Here is a 14,599-nt window from a genome sequence, read left to right on the forward strand (position 1 = left end):
TTAAAAAGTTATTTTACTTTGTAATAATTCTGCCCTCATAAGCAGGAAAATGAACTCTTGATTGTAGTTTTAATTTTCCCAGTCCAAATTCTTTTCAATTTTTACCCCTTAGAATCAGACTCCAGAGAGATTAGAGTGTCATTATCTTCCTTATCTTTGAATTATCTGCGTGTAAGTACATGTGACTACATAGTTCTTGGAGGGCTTTTAAATATAAAAGTAAAAAATTAGTATTTTCAGTATGTTATTTTTATTAACCAGTGGATTAAGTGAATCAGTTTGGTTCTTTTTCTATACAGAATGACTATGTTAAACTTGAGGAATGTAGTATGCTCTTCTAATTTTTCTGCATTGAAATATCAGTTTAAATGATATCTTCTGTGTGATTCAGAGAAAGGAATTTTGAGGGGTTTAACAACTAATTTCAAAGATATCACTGAAAGAACTTTTGAGAATAAAGAAAGTCAGTCTGTAAAACTGTATGTAATATTAACAAAGTAGATACTGATAGTAACTTGGAGAGGGGGCATACTGTGGGAGTTTCTTCAAAGGAATTTTTCTAGAACGGAGAATAAGATAATTGAAGGTGTTTCACCTTCATTCCAGCTTACAGATTTCCAGGACCCTCTCTTCTATCTTTAAATCTCTGTTCGGTTTTTTGGTCATTACGGTTTTATCCATAGTCCTTTACTTTTTTACTAAAACAATTTTTTTTTACTGTGGTTAAATATCTATAACATAAAATTTACTACTTAAACCATGTTTAAGTATATAATTCAGTGGCATCAAGTACATTCACAATGTTGTGCAAACACCACCACCATCCGTCTCCAGAACTTTTTCACCTCCTTCCGCTGAAACTCGGTACCCATTAAACAGTAACTTGCGATTCCTTTCTTCCCCTTGCCCATGGCAACCACCATTATGCTTTATGTCTCTATGAATTTCACTGTCCTAGGTATTTCATATAAGGGAATCATACAATATTTGTTCTTTTTTGACTAACTTCCTTAAGTTAGCATCATGTCTTCAAGGTTCATCCATGTTGTAGCATGTGTCAGAAGGCTAGATAATGTCCCGTTGTATGTATATACTGCATTTTGCCTACCCATTCATCCGTCCATCATTGGCTACTTGGGTTACTTCCACTGCTTGACTATTGTAAATAATGCTGCTATGAACGTGAGTGTACAACTCTCTGTCTGAGTCTCTGCTTTTAATTCTTTTGGATATACACAGAAAAGTAGAATTGCTGGGCAATGTGGTAATTTTTTTGAGGAACCACTGTACTATTTTCTACAGTGGCTACATTCATTTTACATTCCCCCCAGCAAGGCACAAGAGTTCTGATTTTTCCACATCCTTGCCAACACTTGTTGTTTTCTCTCCTGTTTTCCCCTTCTTCCCCTCGTTTGTTTTTCAATAATAGCCATCATAGTGAATGTTCATTGGCGGTTTATCAGTGTCCATTAATGGGTGGGCATTGTTGGTTCATTCTGGTTTTGATTTAAAATTTCCGTAATGATTAGTGACATTGAGATTCTTTACATGTGCTTATTGGTCATTTATACATCTTTGGAGAAATTCAGTTGTTTACTTTTGTACAGTTAAAAAATATCACCTCTGCTAATCGTTTTTTACTTTTAGCTAAAGCCTAAATTACGTTATAAGAGAAAGGTATACTTTAAGAAAACAAGATCATGGTAGGATTGGGAGTACTTCTTGTGTATGTGTTCACTTCCCAGCAGCCCACTTTATCATTAATAAGACAGATCTCTCCAAAGTTAGAAAGGAAATCACCCATTTCTGACATTCTCCTTTTTAATTTGCTCCATATCACAGTCTAAATGCCCACTATAAAGATTCATAAAAGCTCTTGGAAGGAGAGATAATGAGATGACTAGCTATCAAAAGAATATAAAATGGAAGGAGAAAACAAACTAACTAAATAACTGTAACAGATATTTTACATCTGTTATCTGTTGTCTATTAAAACTACTAATTCTCACACTGAGCTTTTTTTAAATCATCTTTGTAACTGTTTAGTTCATGGGTTTGAATATGAAATGTAGTATAAAGGTTAATTAACACTGACATAGGTGATTAATTTAAGGATATATTTGAGATAATGCTGGAAAGATTAGTCTGAGGTCACTTTGAAGAGAGTCTTCACCTCCAGACTTTGTCTTAGCCATTGGGGCAACCATGGAAAGCTCTTCAGGGGTGCATTGTATACCACATTCCCTCTCTGTGTTTCAGGTAGGTTTATGTGACCGTAGTGTGCTGGAGAAATTAGGCACTAGGGATTGGCAGTGAACTGGTTAGTTACTCATTTTACTACAGTTAATTCTCATCACTGGTTACATTTGTAAATATTTGTTTTTTTTAAGTATCTTTAATGAATAACATGCCTATTACACTTTCAGGAGCAATCACTGAGTTTTTTTTCACAATCATAGAGATTAAACTGAAATTTGCAAACAACTAAAATACTGCTGTTAAAATTAATCTGAAATGAATATTAATAACTCTAGAGAGCTCAAGTCGATTTGTGTCTTAGTGAGTATGAGATAGTGAGTATGGTATGTACGGAAAAGGGAAAAAACCATGCTTTAGATGAACACTTGCAAATATACTGCTCATTCTGAATATATCTAAGAACAAACGTATATTTCTTTTTTGAGCATGCGTAAGCACTGTCCTTAAATTTGAAGCATAATCCAAAACATTCCTAAAATATTAATGCTGATATTTGGGTAAGGAAGGCTTATTCATGAGAAACTACAGTGTTCGTTTTTATTTTTGAAAAGAAAACTTCCCTTTCCCTTCCTGGGGAATACCTGCACTAGGACGTGGAGCAGCAGAGGCCGCCTCGGTTGTGTTCACGTTACTGACTCTGCCTGGGAGGGTCACAGGCTGTTTGACTGGCAGGAGCAGGAGCTCTCACTTCAGTAGTTTATAATTCCTGGCTATTCTAGGATAGTTTGCACTTCACCAAGCCTCAGACAGGTCAGGACATTTGGTAGGAGAAGGTTGAAAGACAAAAGCAGCAGGCCTTGGGTTCTCAGCCTTTTTTTTTTTTAAACAGAAAATTAGATTTTAATTTGGTGGTTTGAGTTTTTAGTAATGTGCCTGTATTACATGTAGAGAGTATTCATCAGCCAAGAAGAGTTTTAAAATGTCAAAACTGGGAAAGGCTGCTCTAAACCATGGCTTGGTTCCTGTTGATTTTAAAAGTGCAAAGGAGCCTCTACCACATCAGACTGTGATGAAGATATTTAGCATTAGCATCATTGCCCAAGGCCTCCCCTTTTGTCGAAGACGGGTAAGTCTTACACGTTTGAAAAACAGGAATATTTATGTAAATGAAGTACCTCTGCCTCCTTTAGTAAAGAAATGCTTCAATTTTCAATTGATTTTTAGAACTAAAACTCTCAGTGCATTATGTAGCCAGCAAAAGACTTATATAAGTGGTAGTTTTAATAATATAAGAGCCTTGAGGGCAAGGTTACCCAATCTACCTTTTTCTTCTTCTCTCTCTCATTTATTTTTTATGATATTAGAATCCTTACTTTAAATTGGTAAATATAAGAAGTAGGTCTTGAAATATGTTGGCAGGTACTAAAATCTAGAATTTATAGTTTTTATTTTGTGGGAAAAGCAAAAACCTGGTGGTATTCTCCTTATACATGGGACTTACAGCATTTAGCTCTTACAAAGAGCATTCTAAGTTCCCTAGGTTTATCTGCACTTCAAGCCATATTATTTTTAAATTGCTATTTTTTAAACTCAAACTTAACCTAATAAAGACATTACTTTTTGCTGTTATGTAAAATAAAAATGACAAGCCATTGTGTGGCAGTTACGATAACAGTTTATATATAGACAATCCTGTACAAACAAACATCTTGTAGAACTTGTGCTAACGTATAATCAAGTCATGATCTGTTGGATGTTTTTCAGCATGACATTGTCCTCTCTCTCTCCCATCAAATTTTGACCCTGTTAACTATAAGCAGTTTTGTTGTATTTTCCAGCTTACTTGGTTATTGCCATTTTGAATTATTAACTAGAGAAATGTATTTTTATATCTAAAATATGTTTATGATTCTGAACACATTAAACCCACCCCAAAAGACCTGAGATTGAATGAGTGTTTGCATGTTTCAGTGCTATTAGTGTTATAGTACTGTTTTCTTACCTTTTCTTTTTAAATTAAAGGGGAAACATTCTATTAAACAAGTATATTAACTTATAACTCCTGAAAAATATTTTTCCTCTTTCATAAGGAGAATCTTCTTTTTGCTGGGACTTAAGTAGCCTTTGTAAAATGTTTTTTATTATCTTGGCTCATTTTGAGTAGTTTCTACTTCTCCAAATAAGTAGTAGCCATGTTGAAAAATATTTCAAGCGATGTTTAAATGTAATACAGTTTAAACATTGAAAACGGAGTACAGATATCTCCATCACTCTCTTCTTCCCTACTATGTTTTTAGAAAGTGTTTCATTTATTTTATATCTCACTTCATAGTTTTTGTAACTTGTGAATGAGGTCACTGCTCTGATTTAAGCATTTACACAGAGGCCTACAATAGCTTTAAAGTCATTAATAAGTTAACTTACTATTTTAATACTTATATAAAAGAAAGTACCAATGCAAATAAACATTTTAACTGAGGAAACTAAGTGTGGGGTTTTTAAATTAAAGGGTTAAGATATTACCAATCAAGATATTTTGTTCTAAAAATTAGTAGAGAACTTCAAGGCTTTCTCTGAGGGCTTCCTAGGGTCATTGTTCAGTTTGACTTTTCTAGGTTACTGTGTTATGTTAAATTACGGCCTTGGATTTGTAGTAAAGTAGGAGACTGGATTTGAAAAAATAAAATACATACTAGAAATTTTTTTCAGGAAATAGTTAAACAACACATTCAGTTTTAGACTACCTGCCTGCCAATAACTTACTATTGCATAACTCATCAACTCTGACTACTAGAAATATTAGAGGGATAGCGTAATTATATCCTCCCTCTCCTTTTTGCAGCTGGTTTATTTAGGTGGCTTTAAATTGATTCACATGCTCTTTGTCATTTAATTTACTAACTTTCCCTTGGTAAGGTTAATGATAAACATTTTTAAAATTTATTTTTCTTTAACAAAGATTTAAAAGAGAATTTTGGTGTGATATGGGATTAATCATATTTTGTGTCCAGCATCCAGTTTTTTACGTTAGATGTACCTTCTTTCAAGCAGATTGTTATACACAAAGTAGACAAAGCAGGCAGACTACTGTATTTTGTAAGCCATTTTTTTCTTCCACATAGTGAGCTAATGGAAAGTAATGTGACCTCTTACAAAGACTGTATACAGTCTTGACCTGTTAAAATTTGAAAAATACGATATTGTCCCTCCATCAAAGATGTTGATCCTCTTGATGTTTACATAATGGAATAACTTTGAAAATTATGAAAAATCTTTCAAGTAGTTGTTGGAACTACAGCTTCAGTTTATATCTTGAGTGTTTTCAGGAAATTTATTAATCTCATTATTAAGTATAATATTAGTACTGGTGGTCTAACTTAACTATTGTTTGAATTTTTCTAGTTTCTCATCAGAGATTCTTTGGACTTAATACTAACAATAGTGAAGAAATAGCAATCTAGCTATTAATCAGCTACCTAAAATCAAAATATTTTTAGTATTAAGACCCTCCTAATTTATTTATAGTTGCTCAGACATTCTTGATTATAAGTATAACTTAGAATACTTGTTAAAAACACAGAATTGAAAGTTTCCTCTTTTGGAGAGTCTTATATAAGAAATATGGATTAAGGCTCAGGGATCTCTCTTTTTTTTTAGAAGTCATATAGTTAAAGTCTTAGTATCAGAAAAATGAGAGAATACTATTTGAGAACATAACTTTTTATTCAAAAAAGAACTGACTATCCTTTGAGAAAGAGAAGTTATACAGGAAAAATTTATTTAATCTGTAAAATCTGTGGAAAATTACTTTTTTGGAAATTGGGATGCCTAATAATACAGTAGTAATACTGTATTTCTTAAATCCTAAGATCCATTATTTTTCTACATTTTAAACATATATAAAATAAGGATATAGCTTGATAAGATTTTATTGCTTGTCTGGCAGCAATTTTTTCTTTTCAGTGATAAGAGAAATAATCCTGTCTTATACTTAAAAACAGTACATTGAAAGAAAATACACTTCAATGCTTAAATCTCATTTCTTAGCTCATTTTGGTTTTGTTTGGAGACTTTTAAGCATTTAGAATATATTGTTTTTAGAGTACCTTATATATTCTTAGGTTTGAACCATGTACTGATTGTGTGTCACGTAAGCATTGGCTACAGAGCTGACTAAGGAAATGGGGTATAGCTGGTTGTGGAGTGGCAGGGAGGTGAGGTGGGGACAGTGTGTGACAAGGACTTGTTCACCTGAAACCCAAGAGCTCAGACAATAATGAAGTACATGACTGGAATTTCTGATAGTTGGAAATAATTTTGTAGTGATTTTTATTCCATATCAAGTTCTATTAAAAATATTATATTTAAAATGTTTTCTTTAAAGTGAAAATAGAAATAAAATATTTGTGTTGTTTGAGAAAATGTTAAACTCACTCCTGTGTATTATTGTCCTTGAGGATTAACTTAAATCAGGGGTCCACAAACTTTCCCTGCAACGGGCCATTAAATATGTTAGGCATTATGAACCTCAAAGTTACTATTAGAACTACTACTCAGCTCTGCCATTTTAGCATGAAAGCAACTGTAGACAATACCTGAATGTGTAAATGGACATGACTGTTTTAATAAAACTTTATAAAACAGTGAGATACAGAATTTTACAATTACAGTAACACTACAGTAAATCTTGTACATATATCTTTTTATTTGTACGTCAGTTTCAGCTTAAAGTAAATTTTTAGAATGAGATTGTTAGAGCCTTAAGTCTTTCATTTCCTTTAAAACCCTCATCTGCCCTTCTTACTCTTTTGTAGTTAAGTAGAAAAAAATCTGTGTGTGTCTTATCACTAGGATTTTTACATACTGCTGATTATTTCCTTTCTTAATGTACAGTATTAGTATAATAGTGCTATTAATAGTGGCTCTCATTTTAAAAGAACCTACTATGTTTCCCACTACCCACTGTCCTAGCTATTTTGTGTCTTTTAACTCACTTAATCCTTAAATGATTTATATGTTTGTTAAGTAATGTAAGTTAGGTAATAACTCTTTTCAGTAGACTAGAAAACTGAGGTCCAAACAAGTTAACTCTCCTCAGTTTTCTTGGTACATAATAAAGCTGGTATTTAACTCCAGGATTCTCTAATGCTGCAGGTAGCAGTCATTTGTGACCTTTATACTTTTTTTCTTATAAATTTAATATTTTTTAACTACTGTTATATTATTACTTGGGAGGAGGGTGAGCCTGGGAGCCACTGTTGACATTGTTTCTGTGAGATGATACATTCAAAGATTCAAACAGTTGACCTACAAATAACTTTCAGTAGCATCGTCCGTTACACATTTAGGATTTTTTGGTGTAATCTCTTTTAAGCTTTTTCACTTCTAAAGTTACTTTACAGATTATGCAATAACTATAGTAATAAAAACTAGAAATATTAAACAGTCTGCATGTTTGTTGTCTTTTGTAAGCTGAGGAATGATACCTGTTAAAGAAAAAAGTGATTCAAGACACTTGTTCAAACAGTAAGACAGACTTTATTTGGGGGACTTCATGGTGGATATAGAGATTAATACAAGGAGTTTTGATGGTAGGGGTGAGAGATTGGGCTCAACTCCAAATACAACGAAGAAAAGTGAGAATTTATAGCCAAGGAGCATGGTGAGAGTTAGTAGATAGAAAATTACTAAGAGGAAACATCGGAGGTAAAGGGGAATTCTGACTAAGTCAACTTAACTGCCAGTGGTCACACATCAGCCGGAGGACGACAGAGGATAAGGAGCCCAGCAGATATGGAGGGTGATCTGCTATTGAGGTTGGGGGAATTCTGGTTAGACTGACTTCGTGGGATTCTTGCTAAAATTTGGCACCTGAGAACAGTGCCCCAGGACAGGACCTAGTTGAAAAAGAAATCAGAGGAGCCTGAGTAGAGTTTGGTCAAGGAAAGAATCTTAGTCAGTCTGTGCCTAGCAGGCAACGATGGAGAACAGGGTGTCCAACACATTAATCATGGACCATGCAGCGAGGTGTCATTCTTATTGCTTTGCTCAGCTAGTACTTTTGACAATAATGACGAAAAGCCAAAACAGTATTATGCCTCCTTTAGCTTTAGTATTCCTTTGGGTTTAAGTTTTTTCTTCATTGTTTACTTAGTGATTATGATAATAGACAAATCTGTATTCAAAATTTTAATCTCATTCATGAATAATCTAATTTGAGGGGTTTTTGGTATGTATAATCTTCAGTTAGTTCAAGTTGTATGTAATTTTAATCTGTTTTACTCCTTTCATAGACTATTGATGAGTCCATTAATAACTTTTCAGCAAAGGTCTGCCAGTGTTATTGAACAGTTGTATTGCCTTTGTTTCAGAAAACAACATCTCTCTTTATTCTACAATAAAACTTTTATTTGTGTAAAAATTTTGTATGTAGCGCAAAGTAGATTATCATAAGCTCTGTTGGTAAAGCAAATTTGTGAGTTAGTATCCTCCTGAATGTAATAACTTCATAGTTCCCTAACTTCTCTGAGTTGAATGATAATATGGGGAATTTTTATTTTCTTCCAATAATTAATATCTTTTACTTCTCTCATAAAAACAGACATGCTCAAAATGTAAACTTCAGAAAAATATTTTTCTTTATAATTTTCTTAATTATCAGTAATTTCACTGCTCAGAAATAACCACAATAACAATTTTAAGTAAATTTTTTTTAAACAGAATTGGTACTTTAATCTGTTTTTAATATATATTGCTGGTGGTTTCCCATGGCTGTAGTTACTCAAATTGTATAATCTACCAAGTGAATGTACCATAATTTTCCTATTGTTGTTTATTAGGATAGTGACCTGCTTTGAACTTTTTTATACATAAATCTGTAATATTTCTATACACAGATTTTATACTAGTAGAATTACAAACTTTTGTATTCTTGCTAAATACTGCTAAATTGTTTTTCCAGAAAGATTGTACCAATTAAAAACCAGCACGAAGGACTTCTAATGTTGCTTTAAGAGAAAGAAATCATATTCTAAGCCAGTTTATTCCTGCCATGGCAAAGTTTTATGGATTTTACTTAGTTGATACTTTACCATTGTATTTTCATGTTTATTATTCTAGGTTTTCTATCAGAGGAATTTTTTTTTTCATTTTAAGGAAATAACGATATATGCTTTTACTTAAAGCTTCATGAGGAAAATATGTAAACAGATCAAGAAATTGTTGTTCATGGTGATTTTATTTTTTATTCTTTCTAGAAAATAATATTTGTCATGGACCTGTCACCTATGTTATTTTCAACCTTCATTTTCTTCTGCTCTTCCCATAGTTTTAAAAGTATCATCATTGTTTTTATCTAAACAGATGATCCACACGTATAGTTTTCTGATTTATCATTGATTTAACACATTATTTTTAGTACAAGTTTTATGATTATCTCAATTTTCGTTTGTCACCGTAGTTTATACTCTTACACTTCCGGATTTTAGTGTGATATTTGTACAGAATAAATGACAGCCTTTCCCAAAGTATATTGCTATTAATAATCTCTACTACGAGAGTACTTCTCATGCTAGCAGGAGCAGCTGCCAGAAATGCTTGCCTGTTTCTTATAGCGCTACTACTTAGTCTTACATTTCTGACATAGCTTTGCCAGCTTTGCCTTTCGCCCCAATCCAGGCTGGCTTTTTTTTTTTTTTCAATTCTAGTCCAGCCATGATTAATTGTTATTTAAAGTAGCTGCGGCAAGTCTGCTCTTCTAAAATGTCTTGATGCCTGAAAGACATTTCGTGAAACTCAACATCCATTTCACAGAACTCTTAGCCAAGAAGGAATAATAGATGGATATTTTTTAACATTACAGAAATACGAAACCTTGAAAAAGCCAGCATTATGCTCGCTTCCTTCATACCAGCCTCTCAGCACCCACTGGTTAGTGCCCCTGTCTGCCTGCACGTTTTCCATGACTTCACAGTCTAGCTCACCTCTCCGGGTGGAACCTTCCCCTGGCACTGGTCACATCTACCGTTGTTGTCATCTGCTCGTGGAACATATTGTCATTGCTGTCATTATGTTTGGCCCTTAGGCATATATGCACTGCTCAGTGGCGTTATTTGATAGCCTCATATATAGTTACCTTGTGTCAGTTAGGCTGTAAACACAGAGAGTTTAATATCTTTTTAAGTTCCCGGTGATACGAAGGGAAAATGAGCATAAATATGTGTATGACCAATTCATTGAAGTATGTGTTGAACTTGGAAAATTCTTTAAGGGGTTTTTGGTACTGTAAAACTATGGCATGTTTTTGTTCACTAAATGTTTTTAAATGACTCTGCAGCTGTGATTTTGAATATTTCATTTTCTAATTTTAACTAAACTCAGATACAGTTTGACATTTAATTTTAAAAGTAATTACTGCTTACCAATTTTGAAAACGAAGGAGAAACAAACATAGGATACAGTCATTTAGATGCTACTTTTGAGCAGCTACAGCAGCTACAAAATGTCAAAAAATGCTGAAAAAAAAGAATTATTATAATACTTTGGTGAGTAGGAAGAACAGGGTGGTGGTATGAGCAATGTTTGGAGAGAAATTTCAATGGGGTACCAGATTTTTTTCCTTTTCATTGAATGTATGGGTGACACTGGTTAACAAAATTATACAGGTTTCAGGTGCAAAATTCCACAGCACATCATCTGTGCCTTGTGTGTTCACCACCCCAAGTCAGGTCTCCATCCAGCACCATTATGGGGTGGGCGGCGTAAATGGGGGGTACCAAATTATTTTTTAAATGTGACTTCCTATATTCCATCAAAAGTTGGAGAAAAATTGGCATTTTCAGATCATCTAATATATCCTTTATTGCCATTACTTATTTTATCCATAAAGTAATTATTTATAGCCAACCATTCTGTTTTAGATATTATCTGTTCTTAATGTTCATGCCTCCTGTATAAACATGAGTAAACAATATAAATTGTAAGTTTCTTGCAGTCTTATTCTCTGTACTGTGTGTAAATAAATCTCTGTGGATATGCAAAAATGAAAAAAAAATACTTTAAGCATCTTACAGTTTAGTAGTAAAGCCATAAATAAACCCTTATAGTACAAAAGGGTCACTGCTTAAATGGGCCCATGTGCAAAGTGCTGGTGGGAGCATGAGCAGCCCCCCTAAGTCCCGATGCAGGTGGCTCAGCGAAGGCTCCACGGCAGCTCTGACAAGACGAGAAGGATGTTTGCTAAGCAGATGAGAGAAATGATGGGCAGAAGGAACTTGGGTTCATATCTTGTTTGTTCACATTAATTATACTGCTGCAAATTATTCAGTTGTGTCTTGATATGCAATTTATTAATATCAGCCCAAACATATGTATCGAGCACTTAGAGTTGGGAACTTCTTTAGAATCTGTGAATATAACAATAAGCTTGGATGCTAACTTAGGGAAACTGAAAAGTAACTAAACTGTTAATGGTAATGTTTTGTTGACAATAAAAGAGAGGAATAGTATAGCCTAACTTGGGGTTCAGGGGAGGCACTATTCTGAGTACTTTATATATGAACTCATTTAATCCTTAAAATAACCTATGTTGCAGATGAGGAATATGAGGCATAGGAAGGTAAATAACTTGCCCAAAGCCGGTAAGTGATGGAGCTGAGATTCTAAGTTGGACATCTGGCTCCAGCACCCCGAACACTGCTGTACTGACCTGGGTGAGCTTTGCTGAGGGAGCAGATCTTGGGTTTCCAAATGTTTTAAGGGCTGACTTTTGCCATATAATCCTGGGCTTTTAAATATCTAATTCTCTCACTTTGATTCCACAATTTATGATGGCCTCAGTATCTAATTACTGATAACATTGCTTTCTAGTTGTTTTTGTCATCAGATAATGATTAGGTTGTGCCTCAGTTGTCAGATATGAATGTACAGCAAATTATAACATGATTTATAAAGCTACAACTGCATCAGAGAAATAGCTGCCATGAATTGTTATCTCTTTTGTTGATAGACAGCAATCTGTACAGATAGTTTAGTAGTTTTATATCACCGGGCAAGGCTATATAAATTTGTGGGTTATATTTTACAGAAACTAACTTAATATTAAGACTTCTAATATGGGAGACAGGTGAAAAATATGTTAAAAAGAAACAACAAGAAGTTCTTGGCACGGTAAACAAGTAGGAAATAATAAATTCAATCACTTGTCTGCAGACCAGAAATTCATCAGGCCCTGAAAACTAAAAAAATGTTTTAAGTTGGCCATACCTGACCCTAACTAACACAGGATAGTCACTTTTATTATTTACCTGAATATTTATATATATTGCTGTAAAAATATCGATGTGTAATGTACTGGGAATGTTCTATAATATACTCTACATGCTCCATATTACTTTTATAAATTCCAAAAAGTTCTGAAGTTAAACAATTTTCTCTAAAGTTGTGGAAATAACTCTGCAGATCTTTAAGTTTTACAGTTGTCACCCCCATGAAAAATAGAATACATTTTGAAATGTCAAAGGAGTCTAAGCCTTATCTTATGTCTCCAAGTACATGCATATTTAAATGCTTTAGAACATACATTATGTAAATGAATACTTAAATTTTATTGACCTAGTTATAGGCAACTCCATATAGTACTGCTTAATGGTAGAGTTCGGAGCTTGTATATTATTTTTTTCAGTAGTTAATGACAACTCATGCTAGCACACATGCATTTAAAATGAGGAATGAGAACCCTGACCACATTTTTACATCTTCCAGTGTTTTCATGGAAAATTAACATCAATAAATTAATTTTAATTCTGCTAATATTTATATTAGGCACATTACCTGTGTGTGTTGCTAGTGTAACAAAGATGAGTAAAGCAGAGGCCAGATGCTTTTCTGTCTCTGAGAGACTTATTGTCCCTATTCTGTAGTCATACATCAAAATCAGAGGAGCATTGATAATTAATTCGTTCAACAAGTAAGCGTTTGCTAATCCCAGGCACAGGTCTAGGTACTTGCATTAGGGAACAAAGCAGAAGAAAAATCCTTTACTACAATGTAGCATTTTCGTGACTGAGGGTTCCGCCTTGGCATGGGAGGCATGTTTGGTCTGCTCCCGTATAGTGTGTCACCAGACTCCTTGATTCCATCACACACTTTTCATTTCTAAATTGACTGATGGTAATTCGTGTTAAAGTTTCTCCATATGCATACATGGATACCCACATACATGTGCATACATACACAGATAGACCCTCTCCCTGACCTGATAGAATTATGTTGGTATGAAATGTACTCTCCTGGTCAAATACTATTAGGTAGTATCCAGTTCAGAATATTATTTTGAGGCTCTGAAAGATATAAATATTATCATTCCATTTTTTATGTTCTTGCAAGGAAACTTGAGTCTTTAATATCCTATCAAGCTCATCACTGTGATTTCTTTCTGGATTGTTTCTGGGTCAGAATTGGAGTTCTTGGCCCTGTCCCCGACTTGTGGAAGGTGGTATAAGTTAACGTGTGTCTCATGTATAAACCAGTTAAATAATGATATATATAATTTATGGTAGACACAGATAATGATAGATCTAATTTAAGATTTTTAATATGCAAATTTTACTGTAGAAGTAATAGCAGTAGGACTATCATTTGTGGCAAAGCTAATGACATTCTAAAGGTTAGAATTTACAATTCAGTTTACAAGTACCTATAGATGCAGCACATATCTTTATTTGCATATATAGTGTTTTATTCCAAAAATGTGAAAGGTAAAATAATTAAAGTTTTTAAAAAGTGATTGTGATATTAGCTTAATAGAGATTTCTCTTGTGACTTCCATAGTCTCTATATCTATATATGTGTTTATATATTTAAAAACTTGATTGACATTTATTTAGGTCTAGAGGGGAAGCAATCAGTAGTCTTTCTCAAACATTAATACATTAATATTAACCCAAAAAGGACATGGGTAGTTTATGGTTATTCTAAGTTATCTTCATATAATGATGAGGAAATCTGTTTTGAGAAAAAAAATATATGATAGTGTTGGATGAAATTCTCTTAAAATTTCTTTTCCTTGCTAGTATTGAAAATGAAAATTGAAACTTGTGGGTTATTCCCATATCTAAATACATTTTTATGTGTGGGTGATTTCATATAGTTCACTTGGGAACAGTTTAAGCTAAAACAGCTTTTAAATAATCCACAGAAATCTCTGCATTATCACTTTAGATTTTAAAATATTGTTACTATGAGTTTGAACATGTAGGGGCAGTATTGTACTGTTTTTATAAATCTCATCTGAATTTTTTTGGTTTTTTTAAATCCATGTTAAAAGTTTGCTTGCTCTTCTCTGAGAAAATACAACCATATGTCTTTTTAAAGGATAACTGCCACTATTTCATTAAGTTGG

At 33.4% G+C, this 14,599-nt stretch overlaps 1 protein-coding gene across 4 annotated transcripts in view; it reads left to right on the top strand.

The window, feature by feature from the left end:
- The window catches only part of FBXW7 (F-box and WD repeat domain containing 7), a 166,374-nt gene that overhangs the window by 106,607 nt on the left and 45,168 nt on the right, over window positions 1–14,599 (top strand). Inside the window, exon 1 of one of the 4 annotated variants that reach the window (XM_054562495.1) lies at window positions 2,944–3,325. The exons of the other annotated variants lie outside the window; for them this stretch is intronic. Coding sequence (XP_054418470.1) covers window positions 3,179–3,325 — 147 coding nt within the window. The 5' untranslated portion in view covers window positions 2,944–3,178. Of the gene's footprint in view, window positions 1–2,943; window positions 3,326–14,599 lie in introns of those variants that run through there. 4 annotated transcript variants of the gene reach the window in all.

The sequence above is a fragment of the Pteronotus mesoamericanus genome, unplaced genomic scaffold (assembly GCF_021234165.1).
Source record: "Pteronotus mesoamericanus isolate MK-2021 breed Mesoamerican mustached bat unplaced genomic scaffold, CSHL_Meso_final contig_163, whole genome shotgun sequence".
Lineage (NCBI taxonomy): Eukaryota > Metazoa > Chordata > Mammalia > Chiroptera > Mormoopidae > Pteronotus > Pteronotus mesoamericanus.